Below are 15,116 nucleotides of genomic sequence, written 5' to 3' on the forward strand. Positions count from 1 at the left end.
TGAGTACAAAAAGTACAGTTGTGTACACTTACCATAAATGTAGATGTTCGAGTGTATTCACTGTTGCAGTCATTACATTTGGGTAATCTGCTGGCAGGATGCCCTCAGTCGGCCTGAATAACAAAGGCTTGGGTCCTGCATCAGTTGCTGTCTCCTCTTCCATGACGTCAGGTTGTCAGGGGTATAAAACATGCAGTCGAAACCATTTTATTCAGTTTTTCTTGCCCCAGATGTCAGGTGCCCCCCAAATGGGGAGCACAAAAAAAAAAAATATATATATATATATATATATATATATATATATATATATATATGAGACAAAAATATATGTAAATGCACTTTTAGCAACATAAACTTTACCTTCATCTAACAGCAAATACACTACAAAGGCTTTAGTATATAGTGAAGGAAAGAAAAGGTATAGAAAAGGGGGATGGTGGGTGGGTAACCTGGACTGCAACAGTGAATACACTCGAACATCTACATTTATGGTAAGTGTACACAACTGTACTATGTTCTTAGTGTTTCACTGTTGCAGTCATTACATTTGGGTAGAATCCCAAAGCTATGGATGGGAGGATGGAACTAAACAGCATTAGGAGTGGCTATAATCCCTGCAGATCTGCAGTGGCAAAGCCTGCCCTGGATTTGGAGAAGAGAGGCAAATGATAATGCTTTGTGAAGGTATGAACAGAGCTCCAAGTAGCAGCCTCTAAAATGTCTTTGGTTGGAACCCCTCTGAGAAAAGCTGCTGAGGTAGAGGCAGCCCTGGTGGAATGAGACCTGATCCCCTTGGGCACAGGTTTACCATGGTGCAAGTAGCAGAAATGAATGCAGTGGCTTATCCACTTAGAAATAGTCTGCTTTGATATAGCCTTCCCCTCTGACCAGTAGCTGCTCACACTTCCTTAGAAATTTGGTCCTATTTAAGTAGAATCTTAGTTGTCTGTGTACGTCCACTGAATGCAGAATCCGCTCCCCCTTGTTCTGCGGATTTGGGTAAAATGTTGGCAGGTGAACTGTCTGGTTAAGAGCCACACTGGATACCACCTTAGGCATAAAAGAAGGATTGGTCCTGAGGGACACCCTGTCCAGGTAAAATGTAATAAAAGGCTCCACAGCCATGAGAGCCTGTAGTTCTGAAACCCTTCTTGCTAAAGTGACTACCAAGAGAAAAGTGGATTTCCAAGATAGAAATTTTATAACCGCAGTAGCTGCTGGTTCAAAAGGAGACAGGGTGAGTTTTTCCAGCACAAAATTGAGGTCCCGTGCAGGAGGTGGTGATCTTCTGGGAGGCCTTAAATTTTTGGCCCCTCTAAGTTATTGTTTAAGCAGAGGATGAGAAAAGAAGGGAGGCTCTGTGTTGTAATGAGCCGAGATGGCAGAGGCATGGATTTTTATTAAAAAGATAGGCCCTTGTCGAGCATCTCAGTCAAATATTGTAAAGTCTGAGGAATATTGGGCTTTGCTGTGTCTGTTCCTTGTGCTTGGTTCCAAGCACAGAATCTCTTCCATTTATCAGCATAAGATTTTCTAGTACTAGTCCTTCTGGCTTCCAAAATGACATCCATCACAGATTTACTGAGAGGTGTTGTTTGAATAATTAAATGATCAGCCATGCTGCAAGGTTCAGAGTTTGGAGCTGAGTGTGCAGAATTTGATTGTTCTGCTGAGACATTAGATGAGGTATTTGAGGCAAGTACCAAGGGGGAAGTTGAGACATGTTCCTTAGAAGTGGGTACCAGTGTTGGCGAGGCTAGACTGGAGCAACTAGGATCATTTTTGTTTTTTCCTGTCTGACTTTTAGTAAGACCCTGGAGAGAAGAGGCAGAGGGGTAAAAGCATAGACTGATAGGTTTTTTCAACTGAAGGATAGGGCATCCACTTTCCATGCTTTTTTATGATGAGTTCTTGTGCAGAATTTGCCCAACTGATAATTTGGGGGAGAGGCAAATAGATCTATGTCTGGGCTCCCCCATCTCTGTGTTAACATGCTGAAAATTTGTGGATCCAGTTTCCATTTGTGTGGGTCCATAAGATTTCTGCTTAGGTCGTCTGCCAGAGTATTTTGTTTTCCTGGCAGGAATTGAGCTTGAAGATTTATTTGGTAAGTCAAAGCTATGTTCCACAATGCCATAGCTAGTCTGCAAAGGGGGTAGGAATGTGTACCCCCCTGCTTGTTTATGTACCACATGACCGTGGTGTTGTCCGTCTATCAGTAGTTGTCCTGGATGAAGCAAGTCCTTGAAGGCTGTCAGAGCATTCTGAACAGCTAGCATCTCTTTCTGGTTGATATGCAGATGCATTTGTTTTGGGCTCCATTTGCCCTGAATGCATCTACCCCCCAGGTGGGCCCCCCAGCATAGTCTGATGCATCTGTAGTTAGGGTTTGGGTGGCAGGGGGTAGAGTGAATGACAGTCCCTTGTTTTGGTGACATGTCTCTGCCCACCAAAGAAACTTCTGTAGTAGGCAGGGAATGAGAGGAATCATTGTTTCCAGACTGTGACAATGTTGGCTCCATAAACCTTTTAAGTACCATTGAAGTTTCCTCATATGCAGTTTCGCATATGGAATTAGTAGAATGCAGGATGCCATGAAACCCCAAAGCCTGCAGAATTTGTCTTGCAGATAGGGTTTTTGTTGCCATTTGTTTGAAATATATTGTCAGTTGCCTTTGTTTGTCTGGCATAAGGTAAGCCATCTGGGCAGTTGTATTCAAGCTTGCACCCAGGAATGTAATTATTTGAGAGGGTACCAGTTGGGATTTCTTTTCGTTTATTGTGTACCCTAGGCATGTTAGAAGCCTTTTTACAAATGCCAGATGTTGAAGAGTGTCCTTGTCCTCTGCTTGAATGAGACAGTCGTCCAAGTAAGGATAAATTTGTATGCTTCTTTGTCTGCAGAATGCAATTACTGGTGCCAGGCACTTTGTAAAGACCCTGGGTGCAGTAGACAAGCCAAAAGGCAGTGCAGAGAATTGGTAATGCAAAAAAACTGCCTTGAAGTGGAGGTATCTTTTGCATGATTCCCTTACTGGGATATGTAGGTATGCCTCTTTTAAGCCTAAAGTCACTAACCAAGCATCCCTGCCTTAGGCAGTAGCTGTTGTAAAGTCAGCATTTTGAATTTTGGAATGTCCAGGAATGTGTTCAAAATCGATAAGTCCAGTATTGGAAGCCAAGAATGGTCTTTTCTGGGTACCAGGAAAAGTCTTGAATAAAAACCTTGTCCTTTTTCCTTTTCTGGTACTGGTTGAATAGCCCCCATATCCATGAGGGGCATAACTTGTTTCTAAGTCTCTGCCCACTGATTTTGTGGCAGATCTGGCCATCCGTTTAGAAATGGCAAAGTATGGAAATGAAATCTGTACCCCTGGGATACTATGTTCAATACCCACTTGTCCTGGGTAATTAACTGCCAAGTTTGAGCATGATGGTGATGGTAGAGGAAAGTCATTGAGACTGCTTACTGTAGGGTTGTGCTCTGCTTCCTCCAGATTTGGAGGTGGAGGCACTCCATTGCTTTGACCTGTAAGAACCCTGAGATTGGTATCTGGAGCCTTTTGAGTGCCTGGATTTGCCTTGGGTGGCTCTGTTGGACACAGGAAAGGACCAATTTTTAGTAGGCCAGTGCCTACTAAACCTGGGTGGCTACACTTGCAAGAAGTCTTTTACAGTTTGCATAGATTTAGCTTTGACTTCCATTTTCTTTAAAACCTCTTCTGCCTTATTACCAAACAGAGTATCATGCTGCAAGGGGGGCATCCAACAATTTAGCTTTAACATGATCAGGCAGATTTTGCTCCTTGATCCAGGTATGCCTTCTAATCACAGATCCAGTAACTGCGGCCCTGCAAGAGGCCTCCAAGGAATCAAAACCACATTGCAAAGTATGCTTTCCAACCTGTTTTGCTGAATGCAATAATTCCTGTAACTCTATTTTCCATACAATCAGAAATCAACATCATTTTCTGTTTCAGTAAGCCCATAACATGCTGTTGATATTTAAGCATATGAAACTGGCAGTTTTAAGGCTCTGATTGCCAAGGTAGCAGACGTATAAACCTTCTATCCCCATCTATCCAGCGCTCTGGAGTCTCTATCAGAGGGGTAGGATTTTTGGCTGTAGAGGCCTTTACACCCTTGGGAGCCTGAGAAAGTCTCTGGATGAGCAGCAGGATTTTTGAATAGAAATTTGTGGGAGTCAGGAACCCTGTAATATCTCTCTGGCTTACTGGGAGCCGGAGGTAGGGAATCAGGAGCCATGCTTGATTCCGAAAACACATCAACAATGTCTAATACAGGAGGTAGAGCCAAAGGCCTATGCTGAGGAAGAAGGAAATCCCTAAGTCTCTTTTTTGATTCAGGCAAGTCCTGACTCTCCCAGTGAAAATGTTCCCTTAAAGTATGCAAAGTCTCTCCAAAACAGTAATCCTTACAAGGAGATGCAGATGGGATGGATTCCTCTGCATCCGAATCCTCATAGGGTGGAATAGAAAATTCCTTATCAGAAGAGGAATCAGAAGAAATGGAAACCTGATCTGAAGATTCATAATCAGTGCCTTGCCTAGGCCTCTTAGCTGGGGGGGGGGGGGGGGGGTTGGGAACCCCTGATCAAGGTAATTAAGCCCTCAGCAATTCTGATCATCTGTTTTTTAGGCATAGGGGCCTGAGCACTTGGTTCATGTGTTGGTCTTTTAGACACAGAAGATGTTTTTGAGGCTGGCGTTGGTTTAATATAAAAATGTTGAGGCCTGAAAACACCCTCAGAAGCCAATGCCTGCTCAGCGGCTCCGGACCCATCCAAGGGACAGACATCCACGGGCTCAATACTCTGAGAATCTCGTAGCATACTGGACTCCAAATGGGTTTCGGTAGAGGCCTGCGACTCAAATGTAGCGGGTATCAGGGGCTGCGAAAGTGCCTCACTGAGTACCGGTGAACGGCTTGGGAGAAGCTTTGTCGTCGGTTTTAGACCTCGACAGTCTGTCTCTGTCTTTTTCTTTGCATTTTTTTGTGAACTCCAGTAGTCGGACTGCTAACAGATGACATTTCAGGATAATTAAATCTCGATCCAAAATATTTAGAAGCAAAACTATACCAAATGCCTTATAGTGCATTCGTTAAATCTAGCACAAAACAGACAGCAAGGCACGTTATGATCTGGGCCTAGGCAAGGAATACAGTACAAATGAAAATCTTATGAGGTATTTGCTTCCCACAAGTAATGCAATTATTAACTTTTACTGACATTGGTAAGGAGCAAGAAAAGGTTTCCCAAACAGGGTACATAGCTTTAGTTTGAAGACTTCAGTTTTGAAACTCGAATGCGAAAATTTCAGGAGTCAGCCAACCGGCATTTGCGAACTGCTTCTGCTTCGGGCACCTCGCAGCAAGAAGATTGAATAAAATGGCGTCAGCTGCATGTTTCATACCCCTGATGACCTGACGTCATGGAAGAGGAGACAGCAACCGACGCAGGACCCAAGACTTTGTTATTCAGGCCGACTGAGGGCAACCTGCCAGCAGATTACCCAAATGTAATGACTGCAACAGTGAAACACGAAGAACATCTTCCTTCTCTGATGTTGTCATTTTCATTTGTTCCTAAACCTGTGGGACAGACTCCCCAGCTACAGCTACAATAACCTCGGGTGGCTGTCATGGAAGGATATTCTGAAGCACTGCAGAACCAAAAGTAGCTCTGTTTCTAGAAATAATACTCAGTTTGTAATGTGCAATAAAGGTATGGAAATTTGACCAATAAGCAGCTGTACAAATGTCATCAATAAAAACTCTGGATCAGAAGGCCTGAGATGTAAACATTGATCTGGTACAATGAGCTTTAAAATGTTTAGGTAGTGTAATACCTTTGGAAGAATATACATAAGAAATGCAATCTGTTATCCATTTATCTAGTGTGGTTTTGGCAACTGGTCTTCCCATTCTTATATCAGACAAGAGAAAAAGCTGGTTGGATTTTCTGTAAGATTTTGTCCTATTTAGATAAAAGCACAATTGCCTATGAACATCTAGAAGATGAAGAAGAGTATATTCACCTTTGTTTTGTAAATTTGGAAAGAATACTGATAGGCTGATGAATTGATTGATATTGTTTTCAGAGACTTCAAGTATGGAGGTATGGATGGCAGTGCTTGCAATTCAGATACTCTTCTAGTTGAAGTAATAGCTACAAATAACACAGTCTTCCAAGAAAGGTACTCAAGTCAACTTTGGCTGAAGGTCCAAAAGGGGGATGAACAAGAGCGTGTAAGATTATGGTTAAGTCCCAAGGAGGAGTGGGGTCCTTTACAAAAGGTCTAAGTAAGAAGGTAACCCTAAGAAAGGCCTTACACAATTTGGATGACGCAAGTGAAGAGTTTTCTCCAATGTGAAAATTCGAGATGGCTGCTTGCTCCATCTAGGAAAATTAAAGCAAGAAAATCTAAAACTGCCAGAACAGGAGCTGTGAAGGAGTCTAAGTGTTTTTGCTGAACTCCTATAGAGAACCTTTTCCATTTGCTCTTATACATTTTCCTAGTAGAAGCTTTATGTGAGGATATCAAAATCTTCTGAACCAGGGATGAAAGCCTGGTATTAATCCTGGTGAATATGCCCTGTTCCGGTGTCCATGGAGGTCATATTAGAGGAGACCAAAGGAAGGGAAACCAGACCTGTCGAGACCAAAAGACAGCAATGAGGATCACTTTGCTTTTCAACCTCTGTGCTTTCTGCAGGAACTTGGGGATGAGAGAAAGAGGAGGGTAAGCATAAAGAAGACTGGAGGACCAAACATGGACTAAAGCATCTCTCTGTGACTGTCCCTGTGGAGAGATCAGGGCAAAAAACTTGCTGTACTTGTTGTTGGAAGGGGATGCAAAGAGGTCGTAGCAAGGCTGACCCCATTTATGAAAAATAATGTTTGCCATTGATTGATTTAGATACCACTTGTGAGGCATCAGGATAATTCTGCTGAGCCCATCAGCTAGAAAGTGAGACTTCCTGGGAATGTGTGTTGCGGTTAGGAAGCGGTTGGAAGAAAATTGCCCATTGCCAAACCCTCAATACTTCTCAAAGCAGTGGGTAAGATCTGGTTCCTCCCTGCTTGTTGATGTACCATACTACTGACATGTCTGTTTTTACTGCAATAGACCCTACAGGGAGAAAACTCTGAAGGGCTTGCAATGCTACTGGCACCACTCTTATCTGCAGAACATTAATATACAGATTGTCTCCTGTGTAGACCATGTGCCTTGGATCATCTGAGCCAGATAATGCACTCCCCCACACACACACACCTGGGAGGTGTCCATGGTCAGCATGGCACTGGGGATAGAAAGAACAAAAGGACATCCCTGTTCGACTTCTTCCGAGTGGAGCCACCACAGGAGAGCCCTTGCACACTCAGGATAAAATGATTCAGTGGGTACTAATGCAAGGACCATATGAATGCCAGAGTTCACTGCAGAATTCTCATGTGCAGTCGTACTGTTGGGATCAATGTTATAGTGGCAGCCATCAAACCTAATGCTCTGAGAATTAGTTTTGCTAGGGGTGCTGAGATGGCCAGAATTTCTCTGATATGCAGTCTTAACATGGAAATCCTGTGTGGAGGTAGGCAGGCTAGACAACTGGTTGCGTTCAGACGTGCTCCTATAAAGTCGATCATCTGTATGGGATGTAGTTGAGATTTTTGCATGTTGATTGTGATACCCAGAGGGGGAGCTAGATGTAGCAGATGATCTCTGGCTTGTGTCAGTAGATGCCTGGTTGATGCAGTTAGGAGACAGTCATCTAGATAAGGAAATGTGTTGAATCCATGCAGTCTCAAGTGAGTTGCTACTACTGCCATACATTTGGTGAACACCCTGGAGGTTGTGGTGAGACCAAAGGGGAATACTCTGAATTAATAATGACTGGCTCCCAGCTGGAAGCGGAGTAGCCTTCTGGAGAATCTGTTCATTTTTATATGACAGTATGCATCCTGAAGTTTGACTGAAAACACCCAATCGTCCTTCTATAGTAGTGGTAAAATGGACTGGACTGTGGCCATCTGAATTTTGAGTTCTTTTCTGACCTGTTCAAAAATATTAGGTCCAAAATTAGCCTTAGGTCCTCTGTCTTTTTTGGCACTAAAAAGAACCTTGAGTAGATTCCGATCTGATTTGGTCTGGTAGGACTTTCTGGAAGACTCTTTCTAGCAGCGTAGTAATTTCTATTGCTGCTGCTGCTTTCCTCTGATTGGGAGAAAGATTGGAAAGATTCTTCTTTGGTTGGGGAGTTGTAAAAATCGATGAAATATCCTTGGATATGATCCTTTGCATCCAAAGATAGTTTGTGATGGCTGGTCAGGCATCTGGGTGCAAGGATAAATGTCCCCTGACTGCCTCCATAGAAGGATAGTAACTTCTCCAAAGCAATGGAAAGATCTATCCGAGAATGAATCTCAAGATCCTTGATTTTGCGGACCCCCTTTGCCTCGTGGGCAGTGTCTAACATTGTAGTTGTTTCCCCCTCTGCCTCTGGGGGAAAAATCTCCTTGCGACTCCTGGAAAGGACCTTGAAACTTTTTGAACCACATCTTTTTACCACCAAGCTGGTTCCTGGAGAAAGGTCTTTTTGGGGGTAGAAAAATGGATTCTGATGGCAAACAAGGTCTTTCCATTTTCTCACTATGGGAGAGAGAGTCTCTAACTGTGAGACCAAACAATGAAGATCCATCAAAAGGAACACTGATGAAGGATGCCTTGAAAGGATCCACAAAGTCACAAAGCCGTATCCAGGCATGATGCCTTATGGCAATGCCAGAACCGGAAGCCCTTGAGGTACCCTCTGCAGCATGTGAGATTAACCTCATGGACGCATTTAATGTAGATTGCAGGGTGGTCATCCCAGAGGAAAAGGTTTACTGTTCCTCAGCAGACATGGACACTGGGACAGAGCTAAACAGTTCCTTGACTAAGTCCCTCTGTAGTCTGGTGAAGTGTGCCAGGTACTTCAGCGATCGCAATGCAAAGATCACTGAAGCATAAACCTGCTTACCAAACCTGTTCAAAGACCTAGACTCCCTGTTAGGGGGATGGACAATGGAGCTTTTTTCAGCTAGCTCCTTTTTGGTGGCTGCCACAACAACCATGGCATCTCCAGGGATACCCTTAGTCCTGCATGGTCTGTCTGCACAGGCGCTAAGGGATGGGTTCCACAGTGTCTGGCTCCTTCAAATGCCCTGCGGGAGACAAGATCAATAAGGTCATCCATGGGGGGGGGGGGCAGCCAAGATGTAGATGAGGTCAGACCCAAAAGCTTCCAAAAACACAGATTCCTCCTGGGGAGGGTTGTGGGCAGACCAACCACCTTTCTGGTGAAGGATTTCAAAAATGTCTTCAAATGAGACGTCTTCAGGTGGAGATCTTAGGGACTCTTCCGCCTCATCAAAATTGATGTCCTCTGTGATGGATTCTTGGGGAGAATCCAAGTGTTGCCTCTTGCACTTTCTCTTATGAGGCACTTCCCTGGTGGGATGTTCTGGGAAGATATCAGAAGAGATGAGAAGCTCCGAAGGTGGAACAAATTGGAAGCTCTTCTGGGTTGGCTGTCCTGGAGATGGTATAAAAGAGGACTCAGGCACAGGATCCAAGGGGGCGGGACATAGATCAGAGGATGTGTGAGTTGGGGGCACTCCTGTGCAGAAAGAAAACCCTCTCCACCACCTCGAAGGTGGAAGGACCTGGGCACATCAAAGACAATTCCTCTGGAGCTGGAACTCTCAGAGCAGACAACTCCGGAGTCGCATGGCTCCCCCACTCCAGGGGGAGTTGGCACTGAGAAGTTGAACACCAAAGCTCTGAGGGGAAGCGACTGCTCTGAAAGCTTCGGACTCCAAGTCAACCTCTTGGATCAAACATCAAGGTTTAGGCTCTGAGAGCCATCCCTCTCCGACCCGGTGAGAGCCGAGCAGGTCAGGGAAACGGTTGGAGTCGAAGCAACAGGTACTGTTGGATTTGACATCTCAACTCTCAGGACCTTCAGATTCAAGCACTCCGAAGTGGTTGGGCAGGGCAGAGAAGGAGAAACTGGTACAAAAGCAGAATGGTGGCTCACAGATCCGGTGGGGGATGGAGCTGGCAAAACCCCATCTGGATTTGTGTCCTGAGAAATTTCCTCATCATTCTATCAACCTCAGCTTCCCAAAGACTGTGGGAAGACCTGATGGAGGAGGAGGTAACAAGGAAGCCTGGAAGTCCTTTTAGGCGTTTTCTGGAGAAAGGGTGATCCGAGCCTCGGGGAAACCGGCTCCATGAAAACCATGGAGCATGGGGTCAAGAAGGAGAGGTCTCCAAACAAGTTGTATCAGAAGCCTTAGGATACAATGGTACGGGAACCTTTTTAAGAGGTTCGGCGGTTTGAAGAGATTGCCTTGTCTGGGGAAAGCATACTGTGTTCCCTGGACACTTTTGTCTTCTTGGTGAGGGTTGAGCCGCTGAAGACGAGGTGCCTATAGAAGAAGCAGAAGATGGTAAACGTCCACTTAAAATTAGCTTGATTCTTCTGTCACTAAGGACACACTGGTTAGACCCAACACAAATAGAGCAGTGTGATTCCAGGTGCACCAGACTAAGAAAGAAAAATGCACTCCCTGTGGGCATCAGATTGAGCAATCTTGTGCCCAAAGGAAGTGCATTTTTTGAAACCAGCTGGTTTGTCAGATATGCTGTCTATTTTAAACAATATACATTTCAGAAAAGAAAAGAAGGAAGAATGAAAAAGAAGAAAATACCAACTATGGTAATAAATAGTACTCACGCATGGAAAAGAAAACAAAACTCACTAAACCCACAAGACGCTAACAATCCTGGTCCGTCTTCGATGAGCGGCAAACAAGATCTGAGGTATTTTGGGGGAATGGGGCATTATGGATAAGGGAGGAGCTCAAGAATCGGATCCCAGAGCTATGGAAAGTGGTAGAGTTGGATCCGAGGATCAGATCCAAACCCACATGTTGAGGAACAAATGAAAATAACATCAGATCACTGTTTTTTTAAAGGCTGGGTACACCCTGCCCCACACCACTTCCTTAAATATAGCAACTCCTGGCTCACTTTACTTTGCAGAAAGGGAACACGTTTGGCAAGCTGTTCAACTCAGCACAAGTTCCCAATATAATTATTCGTACCACAAAACATGAATCAATAAATTACATTAACTCGGCTGATGTTTCCAGGTAAGCTAGTTCACATATCCGTTCCTTTCCATTTCTTCTTTTTTAGTGATAAAGTTTTACTGACTAGTAATTTCATTTGTACATAAAGCTTCCCAAATGGGGGTTTGCTGGCTATGACACTTAAAAGGACTTTGTTGATCATGTTAATATTGTAATTTTCTTGGCTACAAAATCACAACCACAACAGAAAAAATGTACTTACTTAGAGAAGTGTAAAATTTCCAAAAGTAGTTTTTTAACTTCAATATCCTGAGTATCATTGCTTGTATAAAGAACAAAGTCATGACGTTCAAAAAAAGGCAGCACTTTTGATAAGGCCCGCAGTTCAATCAAGTAGATAAAGTACAAGTTCTTAAGTCTTCTTGGTCCTTCTCCTGCTGTCAGAGTGGCATCGAATCGCTGAAGAAATTCTGTAACATTGTGACCCCATTTTTGCTCAAACCAGGTATCTATAAATGACATAAAATGGTTACATACATTTACAACCTAAATAAGAATTGCAGAAACAAAAATACTGGTTTAAATGGAAACAGCAATTTAGGGTTTCAAAGTCATTAGTAAACGGGCTTATTACAATAAAGTCGCTGGAAAACAAAGGCAAGAACCTAAATACAGAGTGAAGAGCACTATGAAAACCTGTTTTGACTGCTACAAAATAAATCTAAAAAAATGCTCAATACCTTATTACGTACACTGGCAGAAATCAGCTAGTTTTTCCATGTTTTATCTACAAAGAGTAATGACAAAAAACATATTTTACTAACAAATTAAAAAAAAAAAATCACAGGCGCACTCACACACAGATGTTGATATAGAAATAAGTAAGAAGACTTAAGAATGTCTTCCAGGCAGATTTCTATAGCACGTTTAAAGAGCATCTGGATGCCACTTTAATGAAAACTGTAGGGTGGGATTCATAAACATTCTGTTCCACGGAGTAGGGCTGGTACATTATACTGGAATGGTGTACCAAAGCCCTCTGCAGTTCACAAAGAAATCTACAAAATGTGGCAAGTCTATTTACCCTGTCTTAGCCCACTGTATAGCCACAATGATCCAAGTACAGAGCACACATGTAAATTAACCTCTTTGGATCATATATGATTCAGACACACTACACAAAATGCATGTAATCTAGCTCATCTACGTATGTTATGGCACCAGAACCATATATCTACAACAGATGGGGTACTGCATTTGATTACACCCCCCCCCTTTCCCTGCTGAAGAACTGTTCTGCATACAGAGCCAGACAGCAACATGAGCACTTAAATAAAACAATCTTTGGTTACAGCAGAAACAAAAACTACTAGCTATGGCATTCCCTGACGTACAAACAAACCTCTGACTAAAGCAATAGGTGTTCCTATTCCCCTAAACAGAAACACTGCACAATTCTCACCAGGACTACTGACAGCATAACATGGTAATGTCCCTTACTCCACCATCATGCTTAATGAATGAAATGCTGCTATGACTCCATGTGTGCCATAGGAGCATAGTACAGCAGGGAACACCTACTTAGTAAAGTATAGGATACCTTATTAAACAGCTGTTCTCTGTTGTGCTGTGTATCACTACCCTGCTATACACAGATTCACTCCAGTGACTCCAGTGCGAATGTCACAAATTGGTGTACTAAGCACTACAGTGTGCACTCTAAGACACAGCAATTCTTCCATGAATTACTTATCATTAGCACAATCCAGGTCTATGAATTGTGGTAACGACTGGCATTGCACAAAATAAAATGCACAGAATGAATTTATGCAGCTGAAATCTATGTTTATAAATAGTCTGGATGATTAACTACAAAAATTAAACAAATGTGGGGCAGCCTTTTCTTGACCTCAACCTACTACTGCAGTAATTCCAAAGCATGGAAAAATTTCACACTGTAACTTCTACAAAGAGTCCGTTCTCAGCTTTCAGATTATATACAGTACAACACCCACTTTGGAATGGATCTCACTAAATATATCAAACAATTAGAAAGACTACAAAGGCTCCTAATCAAAAAGATCACAGGCCTAAAGTCCTTGCGCTAACAAGAGGGGCTGGAAGCTCTATCCCTTTCTTCAGCATCTTATAGATTTGTGAAGGGAGATCTCCATTAGACAGACTGTAATGGCTCTCCTGTTTCTTTGTAAGTCCAGTATCTCCACCTGTACCAAATGAGGGATGTAAATTTTCATCCACAGAGAAATAAAACACAGTGGAGGTTTATAACCCAGGACCTCCCACATATCTGGAATAAACTTCTCCAGCATGTCAAGCAGTGCAACTCATCATCTTCCTTTAAACACAAACTAGAGAACTGCATAAGTATCCACAAATTTACTCCAGGATTAACAGGTACGGCCCTCCTGAAGAAAGGAGGTACTGGCAAGGACAGAATCGTCATGAGATTCAGTGGCCTTGGAACAATTATGAATCTATAAAGATCAATAACACATCAGTGGTTATTATGGGACTAGGTCTAACTCCAGAGATGACAGAACTAAGCTAAAAAAGGGCATGAGCCAGAAAAGACGAAACAAATTGAACTATAATGAAGTACATAGGTTCATGGATTAGTACTACACCAACTGCCTTTGTGGGCTGTTTTAAGCCTAGACAATTAACCCATGCTTAAGCTCCGCAGATCCAGTTTTGGCGTCATGCAGACGACAAGAGCAACAGAATTGAGAAAGAGAGACTAAGTGCCTCCATTCTGATTTTTTCTGAGTATAGTGCTTTCTGTACTTTAAGTCTTTTTCATTTAACTGCATTTATTTTAACTGTATTTGCTTTAATATTGCTACACACTCAAGTGTGCAAGTTTGCACTGCATTTAAAGTATTTTTGTTTCTGTTTTAATTGCTTTTTCTGAAAAAACCCCAAACAAACAAAAGGTTCTAAGCTTGTTTCTTACCACCTTTCCTATTACTAGAGTAGTCCAAATACAGATTTGCTGTATCCAGGACTGTTTTGCAAGTTTCTGAGTTCTCCAGACCTTCCTGTGTTAGAGGGAAGCATTCCAGCTTATCAGTGGGAGTGATAAGCACTAGGTAGCCTATCTACCACAATTCTAGTTTCTTGGCCGTTTGGGGAGTTTTTCCTATCCCTTTCAACTTTCTGGCTTAAAAGCCTGGGTTTGCATGCTGCATAGCATGGGGTAAACTATTACCGGTACCAGAAAGTCTGCTCTTCAATTTTCCCTTAGAACTTGCTAGTTCTCTTCTCTCTTGCACTTTAATTAGCTTATTTGCCTAGCACTTCATCAGGCTTTTTGTATCAATTATTGTAGCACACAAGTGCTACCAGCACTAGACATCCTATAAGGAAACAGCTCCTGTACTTAGTAATGATGACCATCCCTCCTGGCATGTCTAAAGGTCAGTTCCCTGTGCTTTCTTCTATTAACTTGGTGAACTTGGGCATTATGAGGCAGTGTAGCCACTGCCTCATGTACACAGACAATCCTCTCCTCTTATCTCCCAACACTCAGACTTGTGAGAGAAGCACTTTTTTCTCCAAACTGTTAGCCATGCCCTCTCCAGCCAAGACCGGATTAGTTGGTCAAGAGGAAAATGTCAACACCTGCACCACACCACATGGAACACATAGACAACGTGGAACACACTGCCCCCCAGAACACCCATCACAGCTCTCACATAAAAACACAAACTACACATCCACTTTTGCTGAGGCTCTCAATAGAAATCTACCAAAACAGCAGAGACCTCCAAGGCAGAAATGCACGCAACCACCACAACACAGCACAAACCACAAGACACACAGCTTACCTACACAGTGTGCCCCTCAACCTAAGCCCCTAAGGCAAAATAGCTTGCCCAATACAATAATCATAGTACCAATACACATAATCATAGGTGAGGTCATCAGTGCAGGT

At 43.0% G+C, this 15,116-nt stretch overlaps 1 protein-coding gene across 1 annotated transcript in view; it reads right to left on the bottom strand.

Moving 5' to 3' along the window:
• ERO1A (endoplasmic reticulum oxidoreductase 1 alpha) overlaps nt 1-15,116 on the bottom strand; it is a gene marked incomplete at its 5' end in the record, with an annotated part of 649,578 nt that overhangs the window by 280,612 nt on the left and 353,850 nt on the right. Inside the window, 1 exon segment of the mRNA XM_044074334.1 lies at nt 11,424-11,670. Within this exon segment, the coding sequence (XP_043930269.1) occupies nt 11,424-11,670 (247 nt within the window).

Source organism: Protopterus annectens, chromosome 6.part0 (genome assembly GCF_019279795.1).
Source record: "Protopterus annectens isolate FY-2018-M chromosome 6.part0, PAN1.0, whole genome shotgun sequence".
Classification (NCBI taxonomy): Eukaryota; Metazoa; Chordata; order Ceratodontiformes; family Protopteridae; genus Protopterus; species Protopterus annectens.